The sequence below is a fragment of the Cyprinodon tularosa genome, unplaced genomic scaffold (assembly GCF_016077235.1).
Source record: "Cyprinodon tularosa strain WSP-4 unplaced genomic scaffold, ASM1607723v1 ctg49, whole genome shotgun sequence".
Lineage (NCBI taxonomy): Eukaryota > Metazoa > Chordata > Actinopteri > Cyprinodontiformes > Cyprinodontidae > Cyprinodon > Cyprinodon tularosa.
Genome location: NW_024039218.1, coordinates 1,632,810 through 1,654,912, shown reverse-complemented (window position 1 = coordinate 1,654,912; position 22,103 = coordinate 1,632,810). Strand labels below are relative to the sequence as shown.

Below are 22,103 nucleotides of genomic sequence, written 5' to 3'. Positions count from 1 at the left end.
CCATCAAACATTTAAAGGTCATTTTCCATTCACAAACTCATGTAAAAACAAATTTTACATGATACATCGCCAAAAAGTAGTTAACAGCAGTATATGGAAAAAAATAATATCATTGTGCTTTAATTTTCTCTTTTGAAGATAGAAATCTGCAGTTTGGCATGCATTGACAATATTTAGTAGGACCTCTTTTCAAGGCAATTATGGACTTTTAAGTATGTCTCAATCAGGTTTGCACATTAATACACTTATTTTTGTCACAATGACTTGGCAGAAAACATATTAAGCTCAGGGAAATTGGCTGGAGAACATATTTGATAATTGATTTTTAGTTTTTGCCACATATTTCAAATTGGCTTTGGACAACGACTTGACCATATTTGCATGTCAATAAGCTTTGATCTAAACTATAGTTGTAGCTTAACATGTATATATGGGATTGTTTTTGTCCTGGAGGATTAAATTAAAGCCTTAAATCTTTTGCAAGCTCTAAGAGCTATTATAACAAGAATGTATGAAGTGTCATTCATCCTTCCATCAAAGCCTCCCTGTCCCTACTAAAGAAAAGCCATCCTATAGTATCATACTGTCACTAGCAGATTGGTGGTAAAGTTAAAGCGGACTTCTTATGACTTTGTGTCAACAATGAATTTCTTTCTGTTACTCCAACATAAAAAAATTCCCATTTGTAGAATATACAGCTAATCGTTGAGTTGGCAACAGATTTATATACCTGAGCTGTAGATCTCTGCAGCAGATTTAGTTTGGCATTTGCTGCTTTACCGATGTTCTTCTTTCTCTACCAAGGTAGGTTTGCAGCTGATCTATAATCAGTGCAAATTTTAATTATAGATTAAATAGTGTTCCTTAAGACATTTGAAGCTAAGGGTTTTCTACAGTTGAATCATCTTTTAGATATTGTTTCTGAATTGCCTGCTGTGTTCGATGGCGATCATGATGTTTTTTTGTTTGTTTGTTTTTTTGTTTTGTTTTACTGAAGTCCTCCAACAAACCTCTGAGACCTTCAAAGAACAACTGGATTTATAATGAGCATAAATTGCACACAGGTAGGCTTCATTTTAATGATAAGATGATTTTTTTCAAAGTCAATCAGTGGAACTAAATGTTGTTTAGGAGCATCAGAGTAAAGTTGCTGGGGCTACAAAAAAAGCACACAGCATTCTACATTTTTTATATTTTTATTTCCTTTATTTAACCAGGTAAACCCCGTTGAGATCTGGATCTCATTTTCAAGGGGGACCTGGGCAGAGATCTGCAATACACTGCAACCTGGTTACAAAAATAAAAGCAATTAATACATATGCACAAATATAAAACAATAAAAACAATTTAAAAGCAGTGACACTGTTTTATAGAAGCTTGTTGAAATAAGTCCAATGAAATATTGTCGGACATCTTGAGCTCAGACTGGAGCTGATTCCACGCTGTAGGAGCCAACACACTGAATGCTTTCTTTCCTTTATCAGTTCGAACACCAGGAACATGTAGAAGAATAAAGACATTTGAGTGTAAAAAATCTGAACTACTAGATCTATGCAAAAGAGAGCTTAAGTATGTTGGTGTTAGTCCAAGGAGAGATTTATATATTAGGATAATAAATGATTGTTTCTCCGAACACTTAAAGGAGGCCAATCAGCTTTTGCATACAAATCATTATGATGTATCAAATATCTACTACCAGTTATAAACCTTAAAGCACAATGATAAACAGTATTCAATGATTTCAGACATTTGGTTGAAGCATTTATATATAAAACATCTCCATAATCCAGAAGTGGCAGGAATGTTGCTTCTACCAATTTACTTCTAGGTTTGAGTGAGAAACACGATTCATTTCAATAATAAAACCAAATCTTCATTTTCAATGTTAGTAATAGATTTGCTATGTGATTTTAAAAAGAAAGTTCATTATCTGGAATAAAACCAAGATATTTATAACTACTCACAAACTCAATTTGTGCACCTACTGCAGTGGTAAGGAATAAAGGGATTTCTGGTAGTTTAGCAGAGTGTGAGAAAACCATTGCCTTAGTCTTATCCACATTTTAACGCACAGTATTTTGGTTTGTCTGAAAAAGCTCAAGTGAATACTTCTAGAATGCACTAGACATGATACATGTATAATAAGAAAAACAAATGTTAATCATTCATAGGTCAGTTGGATCCTCTAGTTTTCCAAGAGCACCTTCCATTAAGATTTTACTTGTTTGACTTGGGTTTTGGACAAGGGAGCAAAGCTTTCTGTGTCCTTTGGAAAAGCACAGTTAGCAGTGAATCGAAGTCATGCAGCAGCTGACAGCTGACTGCATAATTTATGTTAAGTTGAAAATCTCTGGTGTCAGACACAGTTCATGCATACAGCATGGCTCATGCTGACTGACAATCACACAAAGGTAATAGACGGTAATAATGTAATCCATGCAACAATGACATGTTTGTCATTCAACCGCTGTTAATGGAAGCATGAGAGGACCTGCTCCAGACCACTGGTAAATGATTCAATTGGGCATGTAGAATCAGAATAAATAAGCCACTTTTACCCCAACCCCCACACCCCACTTCTTTCCCAATGTTGGAATTCGTTATCTTGTCATCCCAGGCTGATTTACGCATTCTGCAAGTCCGGCCTAAACTTCCTGGACCAATCAAAGCTGGGAAGAGGGAGTTTAAATGTACCACACCAAAATTACCCATAATGCAGCAGCACCTTTCTGTACTATAACAGTCAAGACGCAAGAAGCAATGTTTCAATGATGCCCTGGCTATATCTTCAAAACCTCAATAACTGGTTGCTTTAAATTATTTTAGAAAAAAAAACATTTTTGCATCACATCCGTAGTTATCTGATTGGTTCTAACTTGTTTATGTAGACCCTGTTAGTCCCTATCAAAATACTGCTTCTGGTTTAAGATGCTTTGAACTTTTTAATGGTGATTCTGGCTCTAGTCTCAGCATAGGCCATTTACCAACATAAAGTTATACAATGTATGGTTTCACAAACCATAGTTTCCCGTAGTAATATACCAATTCTTTGCAGCCATTTTAAAGACATAGCAGAAAGAGTAAAGGCATGCTTCCTCTCCACCTGTTGCTGCCTCTGTCAGCCAGCTGGCTTGATTGAAGGATACCAAACTCTTCATTGGTTACAGCAAAGAGAAAGCCAGTTGTTTGAAAATATTTGTTTGTGGAAAAACAGTCTTAGGGTGCAAACTAAAGGACTGCCACCCATTGTTATTTTTGAAACCACGATATAAATTATTTATTATTTATTCCAAAAAAAGACAAAAGTTTTTTTATAGTAAATTAATATTTAGCATGTTTATTCCAGTTAGAAAAGTTTATTTTAAGCAGAAATATGAATACGCATTTCTTTTCTCTTTCAAATGAACTGTTTCTTCCCTGTAAACCTATTCATGACCATTTCTGAACAACAAAAATCTTGAACATACATTTATATTACAGGAAATGTTAAGAGTTGGTAATAAGTAATGGAGACAATAAACATGTTTGCACAACTTTATCAAGGGATTGATAATCAGGAAAGTGTATTGCTAAAAAGAAAAAAAAAATCATGATAAGAAATTTATATCTGTTTAAAGAGCTATTAATTATAAATGACTTTTTTTTTAACAAGCCACTAAAGCTGACTGTAGGATGAGAATGGTTAAGTCACTGTTAGAGTTGGAGCAAACATCAAAATAATACAGCTATACAGGGGAACCCCCCCCCCCCCAGAAAGAATAGCATCAAATGTACATGGAAATATATTTTGAATTCAAAATAAGCACATTTCTTATCAGTTCTGAAATTTGCTTACTGTGATTTACTGAGATAATGAAATATATTGTATCCTCCTCAAATATCAGTGATCAGCTGGCCTGAATTTGACTATATTTGCATCCTGTGTTTTAAATTTTCGTCATTTTACAAAATTCTGCAGCCTTTACTTATTATCTAATATCTTGGTGGTCTTTAGTTAGTCTTTACTACATGAAAAATCTACAATAGTTCAACTGAAGCACACTTCCTGGTTAAAGAGCTTTAAAGCTGAGTGTCCACTGCTGGAGCACTGACACTTCACTAAGCAGCTACGTTTCACACTTCAATGGAGTTAATTTGCTGCATCCACCCAGTGACTTTGGGTCTCAGAGGAAATTTAGAGGACCTGGAGTGAAAACCCAGGGGGATGTTGGGTCCAGGGTGCTGTTTGTCTGAATGTACCTAAACTGAACTACCGGCAGTTCTCTACTCTATTTTATTCTCTCTGATTCTGCTTTTGTGTGCAGACACTGGTGTGTATGTCTACATGCGCAGACATTAGCACATTCAGACGTCTGTGCATGCTTGCATTGTGCCCGTTTTGTGCTCGCTTACAGGCGCATGCTGGTGTGTGAGAGGTGCTCCCCGTTGTGTCGGCCGCGCCACTATGCCATCTGGAGAGGAAATCGAGTGTGAAGTACAGTATAGTTTGGGACCAAGCTCCGTGGCAGCGGCTCAGCAGTTAGTTCATTAGTTCCAAACTTCCAGGGATTAGGAGAGACTCTCTGCGGCAGGGAGGCAGGGGGGAGTCATCAGGGATGGAGGGACCCATGTGGGGAAAGGGAAGGGGAAAGAGAAACACCAGGAGGAATACTGGACCAAAGGGCAAAACGAGACAGAGAGGGAACACGGGGGAGGGAGAGATAAACAATTGTAACCCTAAGGACACTGAAGAGAGGGAGACAAGCAATATAGAGAACAAGACGGCAAGGGAGAGCAGAGAAGAAAGGACAGGTGTAGCCGTCAGTTCCGCCCCAGGGTTTTAACCTGCTCCTCCTTATTCATGAACCCCACTGATCATACAGATATGATGATATGTGTAAAAGTGTTAGAGCAGTCAGCCCTATCTTCCCTTCCTCCGTTCCTCCTCCTCCTCCTCCTCCCATCAGTTCCATGATGACAATTGGCAAACTCTGGGTGGCTGCTACCCTTTACTCCCTGTCTTACCTCTCTACCCTCTTAAAGACTCACCACTTCAACAAACACAGAGACACAGTAAAGTGGCAATTAAGGCATAAATTCAAAGTTTTCAACTTTCAAGGAGGGGGAGAGAGTTTAGGTAATGTACAAACATACTTATCTCCTTTTGAGGTGAAGTTTGTGGAATAAAAAAAAGTGTACAATAGGGAAGAAGTAAAGAAATACAGGAGGTCCTGCTGAAGGCCAATTCTTGTAAAGATAGTGACTAAGTTTACACTTCATCCAGCCCATTGTGGCCTTCGGCTATACACTGCTTTAGATAACATTTAAAAAGCCCAGGCTGTGCTTTTCTGTCCTTAGACAAGCATAATAAGACTTTGAGTTATTGTTTAGGGGCAGTAGGAACCCCAACAGTTGTTTGTACAAATACACACACAGCAACATGCTTTGTTTTAAAGAGATTAAAAACGCTTTGGTTTTTCTCTAGTGCTGTCTAACCAGTGATAGTTATATATCCAGTCTAACTTTTATTCAATTTTTTAAGTCATTTTATCTTTTCTTTATTTTTATCAATCATTTTATCTTTTTTTATTATACTTATTCTAATATTCCACTTTTATTCTCTATTTATGTTGCCTCAATGCCACAGCAATTGGACAGCACTCTTTTTTTCATGTACAAAACTTTCAACCGTCTTGCTACTGAAATGTGTTATATAAACAATGCCTTGTCTATCACATCTAGAATATATTTAAAGACTGTGAGACCCATTGAATTAAGAAAATGTGTTATTGCAAACAAAGCAACCAGCTAATTTTATGTCAGCAGACAGAAAAAGATACATATAGAAATAAAAAAAACATTTGATATGAGGAAAGTGTTGCTATTTTTTTTTTACAATAACTTTGTTTGAAGATTTTGTCATCAGCTCTCCATTCTTCCGTCCATCCATCCATCCATCCATCCATCCATCCATCCATCCATCCATCCATCCATCCATCCATCCATCCATCCATCCATCCATCCATCCATCCATCCATCCATCCATCCATCCATCCATCCATCCGTCCATCCATCATGCACCATTCATTTGGAACAAACTCCCAGAAAACTACCAAAAGTCCAAATCCCTTTAAATCAAGGCTTAAAGGAATAGTACACCCAAAACATGATTAGCCTTCATTTTCTATTCACCCCCATGTTGAACAACACTCTGGAGTACTTTTTTGATATCTCAAATGCATCTGGAGATCTGGGAGGCTTCTGCTGTCTGCTGACATTCAAATAATGGAGGTCTATGGTGCTCGAGTCAGAAAGGTCCATAAAAGTCCACAAAAAACGTGTCAATATTCCTCCATACTGCTCGTCCAATGTAATCCAAGTGTCCTGAGTGGGTAGCGTCCAGAATTTACTCGAAACAAAATCATTTAGAATGTTTTTAGAGCCTAAACACACTGTAAAAACAATCCAGAAATAAGTAAAATAATTCTTAAATTAAGTATATTTACCCTTAATTTGAGCAGAAAAATAAGATGATCTGCCAATGGAATGAGTATTTTTACTCTTAAAATAAGATAGTTAGATAATATTTACTTGAAATAAGACGATAAAATAGTTTTTTCTTATTTTAAAAGGAAATTGTCTTGTTCCATTGGCAAAGTGTCTTACCTATCTCCTCAATTCAAGGAAAAACGCACTTATTTTAAGAAAAAATAACTTATTGAGATTTCTATTTTTTGCAGTGCAGTAGTGTATAGGACTTCCTAAAAGCGCGCGCCTGCGAGTTCACGACTCTACGGAAACCGCGGCAGACCAAACCAGATGAAAGTGCGCATTCAGCATCTGCTCTGCCGATAATGCAAGCGTAGAAGAAGAAGTTCCGCTTTTCAACTGTTTTTCACGGCAGAAAATAAACAGGTGAAAAGCGGAACTTCTTCTTCTACGCTTGCATTATCGGCAGAGCAGACGCTGAATGCGCACTTTCATCTGGTTTGGTCTGACGCGGTTTCGGTAGAGTCGTGAACCCGCAGGCGCGCGCTTTTAGGGAATCCTATACACTACTGTTTATGCTCTAAAAACATTCTAAATGACTTTGTTTCGAGTAAATTCTGGATGCTACCCACTCAGGACACTTGGAATACATTGGACGAGCAGTATGGAGGAATATTGACACGTTTTTTGTGGACTTTTATGGACCTTTCTGCCTCGGGCACCATTCACCTCCATTATTTGAATGTCAGCAGACAGCAAGAAGCCTCCCAGATCTCCAGATGCATTTGAGATATCAAAAAAGTACTCCAGAGTGTTGTTCAGCATGGGGGTGAGTAGAAAATGAAGGCTAATCATGTTTTGGGTGAACTATTCCTTTAAGATCCACCTGTTAAAGCTGCCTTTGATTAATAGTCTGCAAACCAATCCAGGTGAAAAGCTGTTATAAACAAAATATCTTATCTTATATTGACTATTTCCCTATGATTATTATGTGTATCTGGTGTCTGTTGATTTTAATTGATTATTTTGACGTTTTTCTGTGCACTTGATTGAGTTTTTTAATAACTTTAGTTACATTCTAAAACATAATTCCAAGCCTGTTCAAAAACATGCAGCCTAATTTCTTAATGGAAGAATTACAAATATGAAAAAAATCAAAGGTTGCACCACTGTAAGAAGCCATCTTTTTAACTCTGAAAATCTCCCAGTGGTGCCTGGTGATGGCCATGAGCCACAAGGTGGCCAAGCTTATGTTTACTGTGGCACCCGAGTAAACAATCGATTCTCAACTTAGCTGAACCCCCCTCCCACAAGATATGCAAAACACAGATTTAAAAAATAAATAAATAAATAAACAATCTTTCAAACTTGAAACCCTACTGGTGCTGAAGGTGGGCAAACACTGTACACTTTTATGGCCTTTTCGGGCCGATTCTTAAGTTGTGTAATACTTTTTTCGATCCAGTCGAGTTTCAGCCTCATTGTGCGTCCTGCGTTGTGTAGTATACAGGTTAATGAGGAGCGATCAGCCTCTCATGATCATCTCCCAATCAGGGCCCACATGCCTTCCAACTGCATCTTAGCATCTTTGCATGAGATCATTATTAGTAATGGTTTTTAGGTCGTAAAATAAAATATTCCGAAAAATGGTCACAGTCTGTTGCCCCAAAATTTTTCAGCAAAAGTCACTAAGTTGAAATTATATTTTCTAACACAAATGACCTAAAAACAAGGCAGTAATAGAAGGAAAAGTTACACTACTGAAATCTAATTCTTCAAAATAAAAACTATGTACTGAAATGAAGTAGCTAAAAAATTCAGATGTATTCACTGAGCAAATTGCAGCACAACAAAGGAAACGTGCGATAGCTTAGAAGCATTCCACACTGGGCTGAAAGCCATCGTGTTGAAGAGGACTATAATGGCAAACCTGCACAGTTATGATGCTTAGAAATGAAAAGATTGAAGTAATGGGATTATTAGGCAGAACAACCACTGATGTAGAATGCAATTTTCCTGAAGTTATTGTTTTGTTGGTATTTAGATGTGCATTACTCAGAGGGTTACGAGAGGAAGACCAAGAGGTAAGCATGCTGAGGTACATTATATTTCATTTTGAAGGAATTGTTCTGCCCTGTAGCTAATGTAGTCTGTCTTCAATTGTAGCAGCACACACCAGGGTGGCAAGTGAAACACACCAGCTAATTCCTGAGATAAAATGAGGCTCTTTAGAAAACCAAGGAAAATGAATGAACTAAATCTTATTTAAAATATACAGGTGCTGGTCATAAAATTAGAATATCATGAAAAAGTAGATTGATTTCAGTAATTCCATTTAAAAAGTGAAACTTGTATATTATATTCATACATTACATACAAACTCATATATTTCAGATGTTTATTTTGTTTAATTTTGATGATTACAAATGACAACAAATGAAAATCTCAAATTCATCATATCAGAAAATTAGAATATTGTGAAAAGGTTCAAAATTGATGGCCCCTGGTGCCACACTCTAATCAGCTAATTAACTCAAACCACCTGCAAAAGCCTTTAAATGGTCTTTCAGTCTAGTTCTATAGGCTACACAATCATGGGGAAGACTGCTGACTTGACAGTTGTCCAAAAGACGACCATCGACACCTTGCACAAGGAGGGCAAGACACAAAAGGTCATCGCTAAAGAGGCTGGCTGTTCACAGAGCTCAGTGTCCAAGCACATTAATAGAGAGGCGAAGGGAAGGAAAAGATGTGGTCGAAAAAAGTGTACAAGCAAGAGAGATAACCGCACCCTGGAGAGGATTGTGAAACAAAACCCATTCAAAAATGTGGGGGAGATTCACAAAGAGTGGACTGCAGCTGGAGTGAGTGCTTCAAGAACCACCACACACAGACGTATGAAAGACATGGGTTTCTGCTGTCGCATTCCTTGTGTCAAGCCACTCTTGAACCACAGACAGCGTCAGAAGCGTCTAAAGAGAAACAGGACTGGACTGCTGGTGAGTGGTCCAAAGTCATGTTCTCTGATGAAAGTAAATTTTGCATTTCCTTTGGAAATCAAGGTCCCAGAGTCTGGAGGAAAAGAAGAGAGGCACTTCATCCACGTTGCTTGAAGTCCAGTGTAAAGTTTCCACAGTCAGTGATGGTTTGGGGTGCCATGTCATCTGCTGGTGTTGGTCCATTGTGTTTTCTGAGGTCCAGGGTCAACGCAGCCACATACCAGGAAGTTTTAGAGCACTTCATGCTTCCTGCAGCTGACCAACTTTTTGGAGATGCAGATTTCATTTTCCAACAGGATTTGGCACCTGCACACAGTGCCAAAGCTACCAGTACCTGGTTGAAGGACCATGGTATCCCTGTTCTTAATTGGCCAGCAAACTCTCCTGACCTTAACCCCATAGAAAATCTATGGGGTATTGTGAAGAAGAAGATGCAATACACCAGACCCAACAATTCAGAAGAGCTAAAAGCCACTATTAGAGCAACCTGGGCTATCATAACACCTGAGCAGTGCCACAGACTGATCGACTCCATGCCACGCCGCATTGCTGCAGTAATACAGGCCAAAGGAGGCCCAACTAAATACTGAGTGCTGTACATGCTCATACTTTTTATGTTCATACTTTTCAGTTGGCCAACATTTCTATAAATCCTTTGTTTTTATTGGTCTTCAGTAATATTCTAATTTTCTGATATGATGAATTTGAGATTTTCATTTGTTGTCATTTGTAATCATCAAAATTAAACAAAATAAACATCTGAAATATATGAGTTTGTATGTAATGTATGAATATAATATACAAGTTTCACTTTTTAAATGGAATTACTGAAATCAATCTACTTTTTCATGATATTCTAATTTTATGACCAGCACCTGTACAATAATTTTCATCAGAATCAGTCAGACATACAGAAATTGAATGTGCTGGATGGTGTGAAAAATCGGTAGTTTGGAGCTGAACAGTTGCCTGGATGGGGCCTCCTATGCTGCATTCTTCTTCACATTCCCCCTTCGACACGTTATAAAGACTGAAGCCCTGAGATCCACCAACACCAGCGCAGGGTCAGAGTTTCTGGCCTGTCAGTCACACAGGCCATCAGCTTATTGTCTTTGTCTACTACAGGAACAGCCTCCAGCCATATCAATCATCTTTATTATCATGACTTAAAAACCTTTGTTGTTTAACTTTTTTCCTGGGCTTCCTCTTTATCCTGCGCTCCAACCACGATTTCATGGGCAGTTCAGCTGGCCAATGAGGAGGTTGAGTGGGCAGGATGAAAATGCTTTTAACCTGCTGCATCTGGCGCTTTCCCACTGGGTGAACAGTGGGACATGGTCACCTTGCTTTAAAAGGCTGATGGGGGGCACCAAGGGCTTTTCTACCATCACAATGGGGTGAATGTGCTCGTTTTAAAACATCTCACTTAGGTAGTTTTCTTTTCAGTGATTAAGACCAAGCACCTGTCTGGCAGGGGGAGGTAGAATTAAAATCCACCACAAAACAAAGTGTGTGTTTGTGCCTTCCCTGATATCCGGTTTATAGAAGGCTTATTTCGATTTATACGAGGCACAATAGGTGCATATGTGTACCTTTTTGGTGAGGGCCACGCCATCCTCACAGTCCAGCACGGCGCAGTCGACATCCAGCAAGGCCAGTTTCTTCAATTTTCGTTCATCATTGCCAGGGCAGTAGAGAACTGCCCTACGGGGGATGTAGCGCAGCGAGGAGCCTGGAGACTGATGGTGATGACAGCATGCTTGAGTATACAACTGCCAGACTGCAGGCAGGAGCCGGCCGTCTTTCCTGTCAACACAGATACATACAAATGTTAGTGCACACTGGCATGTGGACCTGTGCATACCTTTGTGTATGTTTCAGACACAAGAAAATGTTAATGTCAGAGTATTGTTTGTGTTATTGGGATAAAATGTAAAAGCCCCAAAACAATGAAGTGTATAGTTGTGTATTGAAATTAAATTAATAATTAAAATTAAAATAATAAAACAAAGATATGGTAATTGTGGCTAGCCTTTGTATTAAATCCACTTACTCTGACACCCTTAAATAAAATTGAGACAAGTTGCAAAGAAACGTTGTGTCTTTTTAAATTCAGTCCACCTGTATGTAGCTAAATTACAATATAAAGATAAGAGTATTTAAGGGTTTCTTTAGAGATTACTCAACAATGGGCCGAGTACCGGCATATGTGTTGCGATATATGTAGCACAATACGACAACATCACAATATTGCAATATCACCATGTATTGCAAAGTTTTACCTAACTATCAGAATGAATGTATAGATAGTAAAGAAGTGAGTTCTGTGTATGTTTATCAGAAGGTATTGATCATTCAGTTATTTTGGTATCCATATCTTTGGGGGGTTTGAGTCTGTCCACGTCTTCTACTGTGACTGCCTCATTTATAGCAACAGTGCTGCGTTGAACAGTTAAATCGGTATTAGAAACTAGGAGATTGATATTGTATCGGGCAGACGAAAATCATTATATTTTGCCAAATCGATTGTTTCCCACACCCATAGTCAACAAGGTATATAATAAATAGCCAGGAACACCGTAGACAGGTCACGGAGGAAGCTAAGACAAAGTTTATTGCAGGTTTAAGTTGTAAAACAAGATCTAGGGCTCCGGAAATCTCAAAGAGCTCTCTTTAATTCATGATCAGAAAACAGAAATGGCATATCTAGCAAGACAAGACTATTCACATAAACTGAGAGGGAAAAAGGTTATCATTATTCAGAGAAGTAGAGGGTCATGGCAACTTTGGAGGTGTTGTTGTCAAGTTGGGAAATCTGTTGACAGTATAACTTTCAATCTTTCAAATTTGGTCTGACTGACATGTGGCAAGAGGAAATCTATTGTTACAAAGACATTCATGGGAAGTTTTGCATGCAGTTTTCCAGAAGACATTTATGGACAGAAAATTAACACTAACCATAATCACGAGCACACATACCCCACACTAAAACACTGCTGTGGGATTATTAGGCTGTGAGTCTGATGTCTCTAAGCAGTAACAGAAAAGCTTGTTAGAGTTTATGGGAGAGAAGATGTAACTTGTGAAAGACTTGAGACTCGGTCAGAGGTTCCAATTCCTGTATTACAAGTAGAGATGCTCCTGAAACATTTTTTTCTCTACCGGTACAAACCTGATGCTTGTGCTGTGAGCATTGGACGAAACAGAGTACTGATACCAGTATATTACAAGAAACATATATATAATCATATATATGTGATTATCATTGTCGTTAGGACTGGCTGAGGTTAAAACTTTGAATGGAACCATTAATGAATACAGCAGATTCAAGCCATTAATTTTCATATAGAACAGTATGAAAAAAAACAGAGTAGTAGCAGCAAGCTCCTTCTCCGACAGGTGTCAGGGGATCAACTCTTCATCTGTCTGAAACAGCAGCTCAGTGCAACTGTTTTAAGAGCGGCGCAGAAGATCTGTGCCAGAATTAACTGAACTAAACAGTAAAAAGACTTCTATTTTAATTCCTATCGGATCTATGCCTGGAATACAATTCTTGCTGATACCGATGCCAGCATTTTCAGGATAATTTCCGATACTGGTATCCGAATCGGAACAACTCTAATTACAAGGACCCCACACTACATCTGGGATTTAAATATTTCTATTTTTAGGTTTTAAATTAGCTTTTAAAAGGTTCCAACCATCTTCCTAAGAATTATCAGAAAAAATGTCTCTAATTCTATGTAGCAAGCAAGAAATCTATATACAATTATGCAAAGTCACATCATGTTTCCCCTATTTCTACACATGGATACAATGCTAACCTAATAATGTTAGTATTTTTTCATCCATTGTAAATGATCTCAGTGTTTCATACAAATAGCCAAAACTAGCATCAATATTTGTTTCCATAATATAAGAAAGAAAACCATACATCTGCTTTTTTTGCTCCCATTCAGACCAGATCTGTAACAACGCACCAGATCAACAACGGCATTTTAAGCATCAGATATACCCAATTACAGCGGGAAACAGAATCTTTGGTCTGTGACTCTCTCTGGATGTGAGAAGATCTAACAGGGCTCTTATTGGTGGATAGTGAGCTTCTTTATCGGTGCTGGGTAGAAGAAAGCTAGCACAAGAAGGGATATCTGTTAAATACGGGGGCCGAGTTATTCTCTTTTCTTGTCTTTTGCTCTCTAAAGGAGCTTAAGTGACTTCAATAGCCTCTTAATCCTGTCAACTACGCTTCCATATGCCCTCCAGCCCCAATAAAGCCTAATCTACACAGAGATGTTGCAGTTGGAGCAGGTAGTTAAAACCAATTCGGATGGCTTCAAGCACTTTAGTGCTTCTAGGCATAGAGCCTACCCACTAAAGGCTTGGGGAAAGTAACAAAGATGAGACAATTAGACTTTGGCAAAAAAAAAAACATGCAACTATTACACATAAAAAATTAAACTAAAAATTCACACAAACAAGTAAAATATGTATTCAACACTTTTTTTTTAAATATAAACCAGTCCCTCTAAAGATTTCTGGAAGAGTAGTCAAAAGAATATCAAAAGAGTTTCCCGAGAGCCAGGGAGTACACTCACAGGGCCCTGAAATACTTGGAAATAGCAGGTAAAGTTTTCACTTGAAAACAAGTATTGCACTGTTACAATTATTCCCTATTGGAAACCCAAACAAGCTGACACAATATTGATTGAAAATGTGTCAGAAATCTTGAGTGCTTTTATAACCCAGTGTTTTTGGCTGAAACCATGAGCAACCTAGGACATAACAATGAACTACTTCCTTCTGACTTCAAAACAAGAGTCTATTATAGCTGAAAGCTATAATAAAAGATTTATTTTGAAAAATTGCTGACTGAGTGAAGGGCACTTTGAAAGACTGATTTTGATTTGAAAATAAATAAAGTAAATGTTTTTAACGAGATATGCCCTCAAGTCCCACTCCATTTCTTATATTCTCAATGAGCGTCTTAAATAAAGTCTACCTTGCAGAGCTGCCTGCATTTAGAAGGCCCCACAGTTACCATGGTGCTTCCAAGAAATCTACACCATACAGTGTTTAATGCATGATCCCAATTTAGAGTGATTTTCTATTTCACCGGAAATAGAACAATAAATCGTCCAGGAGAAATTTTTGGCCCAATATAAATATAGTTTTTTCTCTTTGAGGGTATCAATCAATGAGTGCATCCCTTCATTGATTCATTAGAGTATTAGGACATTCTTTAAGATCATGTCAGCATTATTCATTACTGCTCCCTCCATTTGCCATCCTTCATAAATATGTTGTCTTTAATTTGTTAAATGCTTCTTTTTCTTTGATTTGACAATGGTGCAAAATGTGTTATCACTTTGTCATTTTTATCATGTAAATGGAGTAAGAAAAGGCAATATCCCCCTAAAGAATAGCCCCCTGTAATTATCAGGTTAAGGTTAGACATGTTTTGACATCTTCCTTTAAAAAAGTGCATGGGTTGATTTTTTTATGATTAAAAATTTAAACATGCATCATATAATTTGTTGTTTCTGTCATGAATGTGGCTTAAAATGCTACCAGAATAAAAGTTACTTATAAACCATATGTGAGGGGAAATAACCCAACACAATTTTGACTTGCGTACCAACTGCTGGTTGACTATTTTATCACTTCAATGATCCTATCAGAAGTGTGAATAAAAACTGATAAAAAAGCCCAAGAAGGTATGTAGTTGTTCTCCCCAGTTGGTGAGTAGAGCCAGGAAGACCCCAGGACTCTCAGTCCAGAGGTACCTTATCTTATTATTTGCCTCCTTTTTTCTTTTATTGTTTTTACATCAAAGGTCATCATAACATGGGGCTGTGTGGCTGTGTTACAGCTGTAATGTGGTCAGCCCCTGCCACAGTGAACATGTTTACCACTCTAAGATCAGAGGTAGTTGTGTAGTTAGTGGGGTTATATATTTCTGGAAGGGACTGGTTCTTATTAACAGAGAGACCGCAGCAGACACAGAGCCCCGGAAAATGAAGGAGATTGGTGGTAAGAATGCAACGCAGGACAAGCGGTTCCCTAGTAACAACCAACATATTGATCTTAAATACAGCAGGAAGGATCCAACACTCCTGTTTCAGCATCTCTTTACAGCCTATGTGCAAAACATCAACAATGAAACACATGTATCCAGTTTTGTACCAGTTTATTATTTTAATCATTTTACCTTTGATAAAACTTGGATCTTAAACCTCATATGTCAATAGTAGCTTGGAAAAAAAGTAAGAATGTTTTGAAAGTTTGTTTTTGCATGTTTTGATTGCATGTCTAACTCGCAAATATCTGTAGGAATGATTGCTGTTATTCACCCAGCATTGTAGCTGGTTGAATAAGTACAATGGTAAATAACATGAACAAAAATGTAATTGTTAGTGTAAATAAAAGGTCCTGGTTTTCTCAACCAAAACAATTAGATCCGGTTACTGAAATATAACATAACTTTCCTAAACTTCAAAAAGGTTTTATTGGGATGAAAGAAACCCCCATTTACGCTAGCCCTCTGAAACCAATCCGTGGAGAGTTCGGAAAGAGCTTGGACCAGTTCCTCGCCTCCTAGTGACGATCTGTGGTACTACTGCTCTCTAGGATTGAAGGAAATCAACATGGTGGTGCCCGTAACATTCAGGACATTTTGATATAACAGTCATATTTTGTTGTCTGCAGAGAGTCAGGCGAAGAACGAAGCCTTAGGTGAATTAACTAAACTGAACCGCGCCAAGCCCTACTGTTGAACTAGTACTAGTTTAGCGTGGTTCAGTTGTCTCTGGTCAGGTTCAGTTTGCGTCTGATTTACACTCAAAAGTTATCTCGGTTCTCGGCACGGTTTTTAAAAGTATAGTGTAAATGGGGCAAATGAAAGGACCTTAACTAGAGCCTCCTCACGAAGTACAAGAACATTCCCCTCCTCCGCTTGTTGCTGCATCAAAGTAAAAAAAGGCTTCTACACTGACAAAGATGCCATATTTTGTTGCACTAAAGTATTTGCAATTACAATAAACAATCATTAGGTGTTAAATGCATGGTACTCACACTTTTTATTAAAGGAACACTAAATCTTTCCTGTGCTGATACCTTATTCCGCCATATGTATGTAGTGCTCAGTCTGTAATACACTGCTTATATCACATTTTGAGTGAATTCAAAGGTTTATGATAAATATGAGGCAGATATTCCTACAGTGGTCGAGCTTTTTTGTAAAAAAAGAAAAACAGAAATGAAAGAAGAAAACGAAAGAAGGAATGACAGAACAAATGCAAGGTAGAACAGCAAAAGGAAGGAAGGAAGGAAGGAAGGACGGAAGGAAGAACAATCAAACAAAGGAAGAACTAAACAAAGGGAAAAGCAACTAAACTTGGGCTTAGGTTATTTGTAACTATTGCACAGCGCCAGGATGACTGCTAACTGTTTCATCCCATTTACCCAGAAGTCTAGAACACTACTGGGATAGTTAAGGATCAAGAGGGTTCAACGTCAACTTTGCATTTAAAATACATAATTTTAAATGTACCTGGAATGGTGTTGATGTATGCTAAGCTTCATAACCTTCATAAATACAGCATCTAATTTTAAACAGTATAAAGATCCCAGCCAGTGATTCCAAAGATTTCTATTAGATTTTGTTTTATACACCGCTTGTAGTAATTGCTTCATTATCATGACATGAAGAACTCTATTTCTTGTAACTCCTGGAGTCCACATGGCAGCATAATCGCTTAATTCAGGTGCTAATATTCATCCTACTACATGCATTACTGCAGATAACAAGACCCACTCGAGAACAGACTCTGATGACAGCCTCCCTCTCGATATGCAGATTTCCAAAATTATCTCCAGCATGACGGCGCAGGCAGAAGCTGTGTCTAAAATGGTAAAACATTAAAAGATTTGTGTTTCCAACCACAATAATAAGGCTGTTCTTAATGCATGTAACCCGTTTGATGGTCAGTGGTGCTTAAGAATCCAGATTAAATTTGGGGAAAGAATAAAAGATGAATAAAGAACAGAGAGGAAATCAATGTTTCTGAAGTACCAACAAGCTACCCTTTTTCACCGAAAGCTGTCAGCAGGGAGGAAATAAAATGGTCAAGAAGTCATCAATATTTACCGAGCTACACGTCTACCTGCCTGTCTGACACTTGGCTTTTTAGAGAGAAAAAGAAAGCCGAAGCATTCCCCAGCATCTGCTCCACCTCCCAGCATGATGCTGTAATGTGTATGTCTCTCCCTCAACACCCTCCCCACCCTTTGACTACACAGCTTCAGAACTGAAAACACAAGTGTTACGGTACGGAAATGTTGAAAAATTAACCAGAGACATCCAAGACAGGTCAGAGGACTGAATCAAACACTTCTTTTCTACTTCTTTGCCCCCTGCTTCCTTTGCTTGCCCTCCAGCAAGTTGGAAGCTCAGGATGAACAATTCCCATTTCCCTCCAGATTAGAACAGCTGGGGGCTGTGGTGTTTACAGCAGCTTTGCTCACATATACAAAAGCTGAAGCAGGAGAGACAATAGCATTAGTTTATATTACGCTTTTAATAATGAACTGCAACTTTTTCATTATCTCATAGCAAGTACTAAATCAAAGGAACAATTGCTTTCAAAGAAAAGCATGTTTTTCATTTCAGTATATAAGTAATACATTTGTATTTGCATGTGGAATTGATGATCCCTGCAGACTGGTTTGGAAAATCCCAAAGGCTCAACTGCCGCTAAGTGGGCTTTAAAATACCTAGGTTTAAAAAAACAACAACTTTCAAGTGTTTTTTTTTTTTTTTACATTCAGGGTACCTTGATAATCTTAATCTGAAATCTCCCAAATTTGTAACATAGTGGAATTCTTTCCACCAGATTATTTCATTCTCTTCGAACCATGTCAGTGGCTACTCTTAGATATAAATAGTCATACTTTGTTCTTAGCTCCCAAATACAACAACAATGGTGCTCACAATCAACTAAATGTTTTCCTTATCCTCCCATTCAAGTCCTCTCTCCCCTTTTTACTCATTACCTCAGGTTTTAGGCCTTAATCTATACAAGGAGGTTGAAGAGAGGGTAGTTATCTTCTCCGACTAATGCCTTTCTACCTGTAATCCCTCTGAAAATCCCATCCGTTTTCCCAGACTGGCATACAATACTATTATGCTAGACATTTTTTGAAGCAACTATTTTCATCACTTTTTCAAATAGAAGAAAAATGGCTCATATTGGCAGAACCCGCTTACTTCAAATATTAACTAAATCCTGATCTAAATCACAGGGAAAGTAGAATCACAATGCAAAAGGGGAAAAAAAACGGTGGTTTTCAGGTCTGCATGCAAATTCAGTTGTGTTTTGAAGTTAAGAACCAAAAACAAAATTAATTTGTCATTAAAAGTTAATAAAGAGGGGCCTTCAAAAGGTCAAACCAGCCCCCCTATTTCAAGAGGGCATAAGGGGGTTAGCTTTCAACTTAGCATTTTTATTGACTCTGGAAAACAAAATGAGCAGACTCTGAAGAATTGTGCACTCTGCATTGGTCATTTAGGCCCTCAGAGCCCATTGTGGTTGTTTGAAATGAATGAAAGGAAACCCCACTGGTGGAAATGCAGTGGAGAAGTCCCACAACAGGCCACAACTGTTCCCTTATGCATGAAAGGCAGGGACATAAAAGACAAGATGGACTTCTGAGGTAGGGCCAAAAACAAAGGCAACAAAAGTGCTGATCACGAGGGGATGACACGACTTGTCTCGGCAGAAGGAGCAGGGAGAAAAGGGGAAGGGGACAATAGCACTCCCGGCCAAATGACATGTCGAAGAATTGAAAAATCTACACAAGAAGCGTCTTCTCAAATCACTAAACCCACAAGAGCTGAGTGATTGTGGGCTGGACCTCGGTCAAAATAAGGAGCGGGTGGGTAGAAAAAAAAGCAGCTTTTCTCAGTCTAACTTTTGTTTCCAAAATCTTTTGCCATTTTGGCAAACAACTTGGCAAGAGCAGAGACGGACTGGGGTGATGCCTTTAGTCTACACACACCAAACCAAAACTCAAACCAAACTAATCAAAGGACAGCGGGTTCCCCTCCCGCAGCTTCCGTTTTGATTTGCTGGATGTCTGTGTGTCTGAGCCATTTCTGTTTGTGGCCTAGACACAATTATGCTGTTGCCCAAACTCCATGGAAACAGTCAGACGAACAAAAATGTTTGCCCTCACTCAAAGAGCCGCCTTGTTTTATTGACCTTGCTGATATTAAAACCAAAAGCTGACAAGTCATAGAAAATGCTTTACTGATTACATCCTTCCTAGAAATTTTACTGTGATGACTTCTCCCCTAGGAAAAGAATGCTAGTCTTTTGGTCCAATAATATATCCAATCAGTCGATAGACATTTGACCTTCCACCAACAGGAAGTACTATTCAATCTTTTCCATTGAACCCTTCAGACTTTCCTCAGAGGAGTTTAGCTCAGTGGTTCAAAGTTCTGGTCATCAAGCCCTGCTGTCTTTCCTGTTTTAGCCGTTTCATTCATTCCATACACTTGACCTAAATGAATGGGTGATTAGCAGGCTTCTGTAGCATGTGGTTATATGCTAAGGAGGTAATGCAATCAATAGAATTAGGTGAGCTGAAGTTGAGACAGATCTAAAACGTAAGGTAAAACTATAGGCCTTGAGGACCAGGACTAAAAATTACTCAATTAAAAATTTATTCTTGATATACTGGTTGTGCAGAGGGTCCCTCCATGGACCCCTGGAGTGGCAAGATCAACTCGTCATGAAAGTGTATGTACTGGAAATCTCCCAGTAATGCTAAAGGTGTAGCTGATGCTCTCACAACCTAAAACAACATTGGTGTTCCTATTGATCTTTTGTGCACTACAATGAGTTAGTACACTGTTTATTGAAATGTTTTATCAATTTCGTATATCCAAGTGTACCCCACTTGTTATATATGGAAAAAATTTGTGCTGTCTGCAAACATGGCCTGTTAACCTTGCAATTCCGAGATTTATGGCATCAGCATTCTGCCAAAAGTCCACACATGCAATAAATACACCTATGAGCAGCTTTACTTAATACAGACTAGGGCTGCAACAACGAATTGATAAAATCGATAAAAATCGACTTTTAAAAGCGTTGGCAACGTATTTCATCATCGATTAGTTGTGTCGCGCGATTAATGCGTCATCCGCCGCCATCGTCATGACTGGCACTTGACTGAAACAGGGAAGAAAAAAATAAATATGGCAGCGCCGCAGGTGCAGTGTTGCCAACTCAGCGACTTTTCAGACCCCTCCAGCGACTATTTTTCAAAAAAGCGACTAGCAACAAATCTGGTGACTTTTTACGGTGTCACTGGCGGATTTTGGAGACTCTTACGCATGTAACGCTCTTCCAGCGGCAGCTGCTGCCGTGGGGTGCCTCCCCCATCCCAACCCCGTTCTCCCGCTCCCGCAGGAGTCCCTCTCAGCGCTGCAGTCAGAGCCGCAGGATGTTTACCCTCAGCGTCCAGACTGCAAATGAAGCGCGAATGCGCTGGGATTGACGGCACAAATTGATCACAATAATTAAAATAGCCTGCGCTTTGTAAAGTGAAAAAAGTCGTAACATGCAACTTTTGTAAAAACAAATTAACATGGCACGGAAGCACCACTGTTATGATGCAGCACCTGAAAAGAAAACACGTTGGAGCCTTCGATGGCAGTGAAGAGAGCTGATCAGCAGGGTGAGCGACCATGTTTGTTTCGTTCTAAAGTGGGGAAACGTTACATTAGTTTCTCAGGTAGCTCATCTGATGCTTTCCTTACTGTGTTAGTAGGTTACAGACAGTGATAAGGTTGGCTACTTATTTTACTTTTAATTTAATTTGAATTAGCTTAAGCAGCGTTTATATTTCCTTTATAAAAAAATTAACTTGCAAATTATTAAGGGGAAGGCTTTTAAAGTTTAAATCTTCTGGCAAAGATAAAGTAAAGAAGATCCTGCAATTTATGGAAGTAAAGCAGAATAAAATCCAGCAGTAGTCAGTAATATGTCAATTAATTATATGCCACATTTCCATGTAAATATCTGTCTTTGGAGGATGTGTTTTTTACCACCCCTAGTTCTCTCATTTTTATTCCAAATACAATTTATAATTTGAATCACAGGGCTATTTTTATCTCTATAATTAAGTATTTTCTCAAGTAGCAACTTTAACTGCTATACTTTCCTGTCTTAAAAGGCAAGAACTCTTCTAGTCTAAAAAAAACTAATTTGTTGAAATGGGGGGACCTATTGTTTGAACCCCTTAGGGGCTTTTAAAAACAAAAATGCCTGTCTTTTTTTGCGCTTTATGAAACAAAGTATCCTATATTTTGTGGATGTACAGCTACATTTCTCATGTAAGTTTGCATAGTTTTAACACAAACATTTATTTTTCGTATTGCACCAGTACAGTTAATGAGAAACCTGTACTTGTGTGCTTGTTTGTTCTGTCTAAAATGTTTATTTTGTAATAAAGAGGTTAATATAAAAATATTTTTTGTCCGATTCATCGATTAATTGGAATAATAATCGGCCGATTTATCGATTTTTAAAATAATCGTTAGTTGCAGCCCTAATACAGACGTTC

At 38.3% G+C, this 22,103-nt stretch overlaps 1 protein-coding gene across 1 annotated transcript in view; it reads right to left on the bottom strand.

The window, feature by feature from the left end:
- The window catches only part of clybl (citrate lyase beta like), a 108,004-nt gene that overhangs the window by 36,972 nt on the left and 48,929 nt on the right, over positions 1 to 22,103 (bottom strand). Inside the window, exon 2 of the mRNA XM_038302443.1 lies at positions 11,060 to 11,273. Coding sequence (XP_038158371.1) covers positions 11,060 to 11,273 — 214 coding nt within the window. The remainder of the gene's footprint in view (positions 1 to 11,059; positions 11,274 to 22,103) is intronic.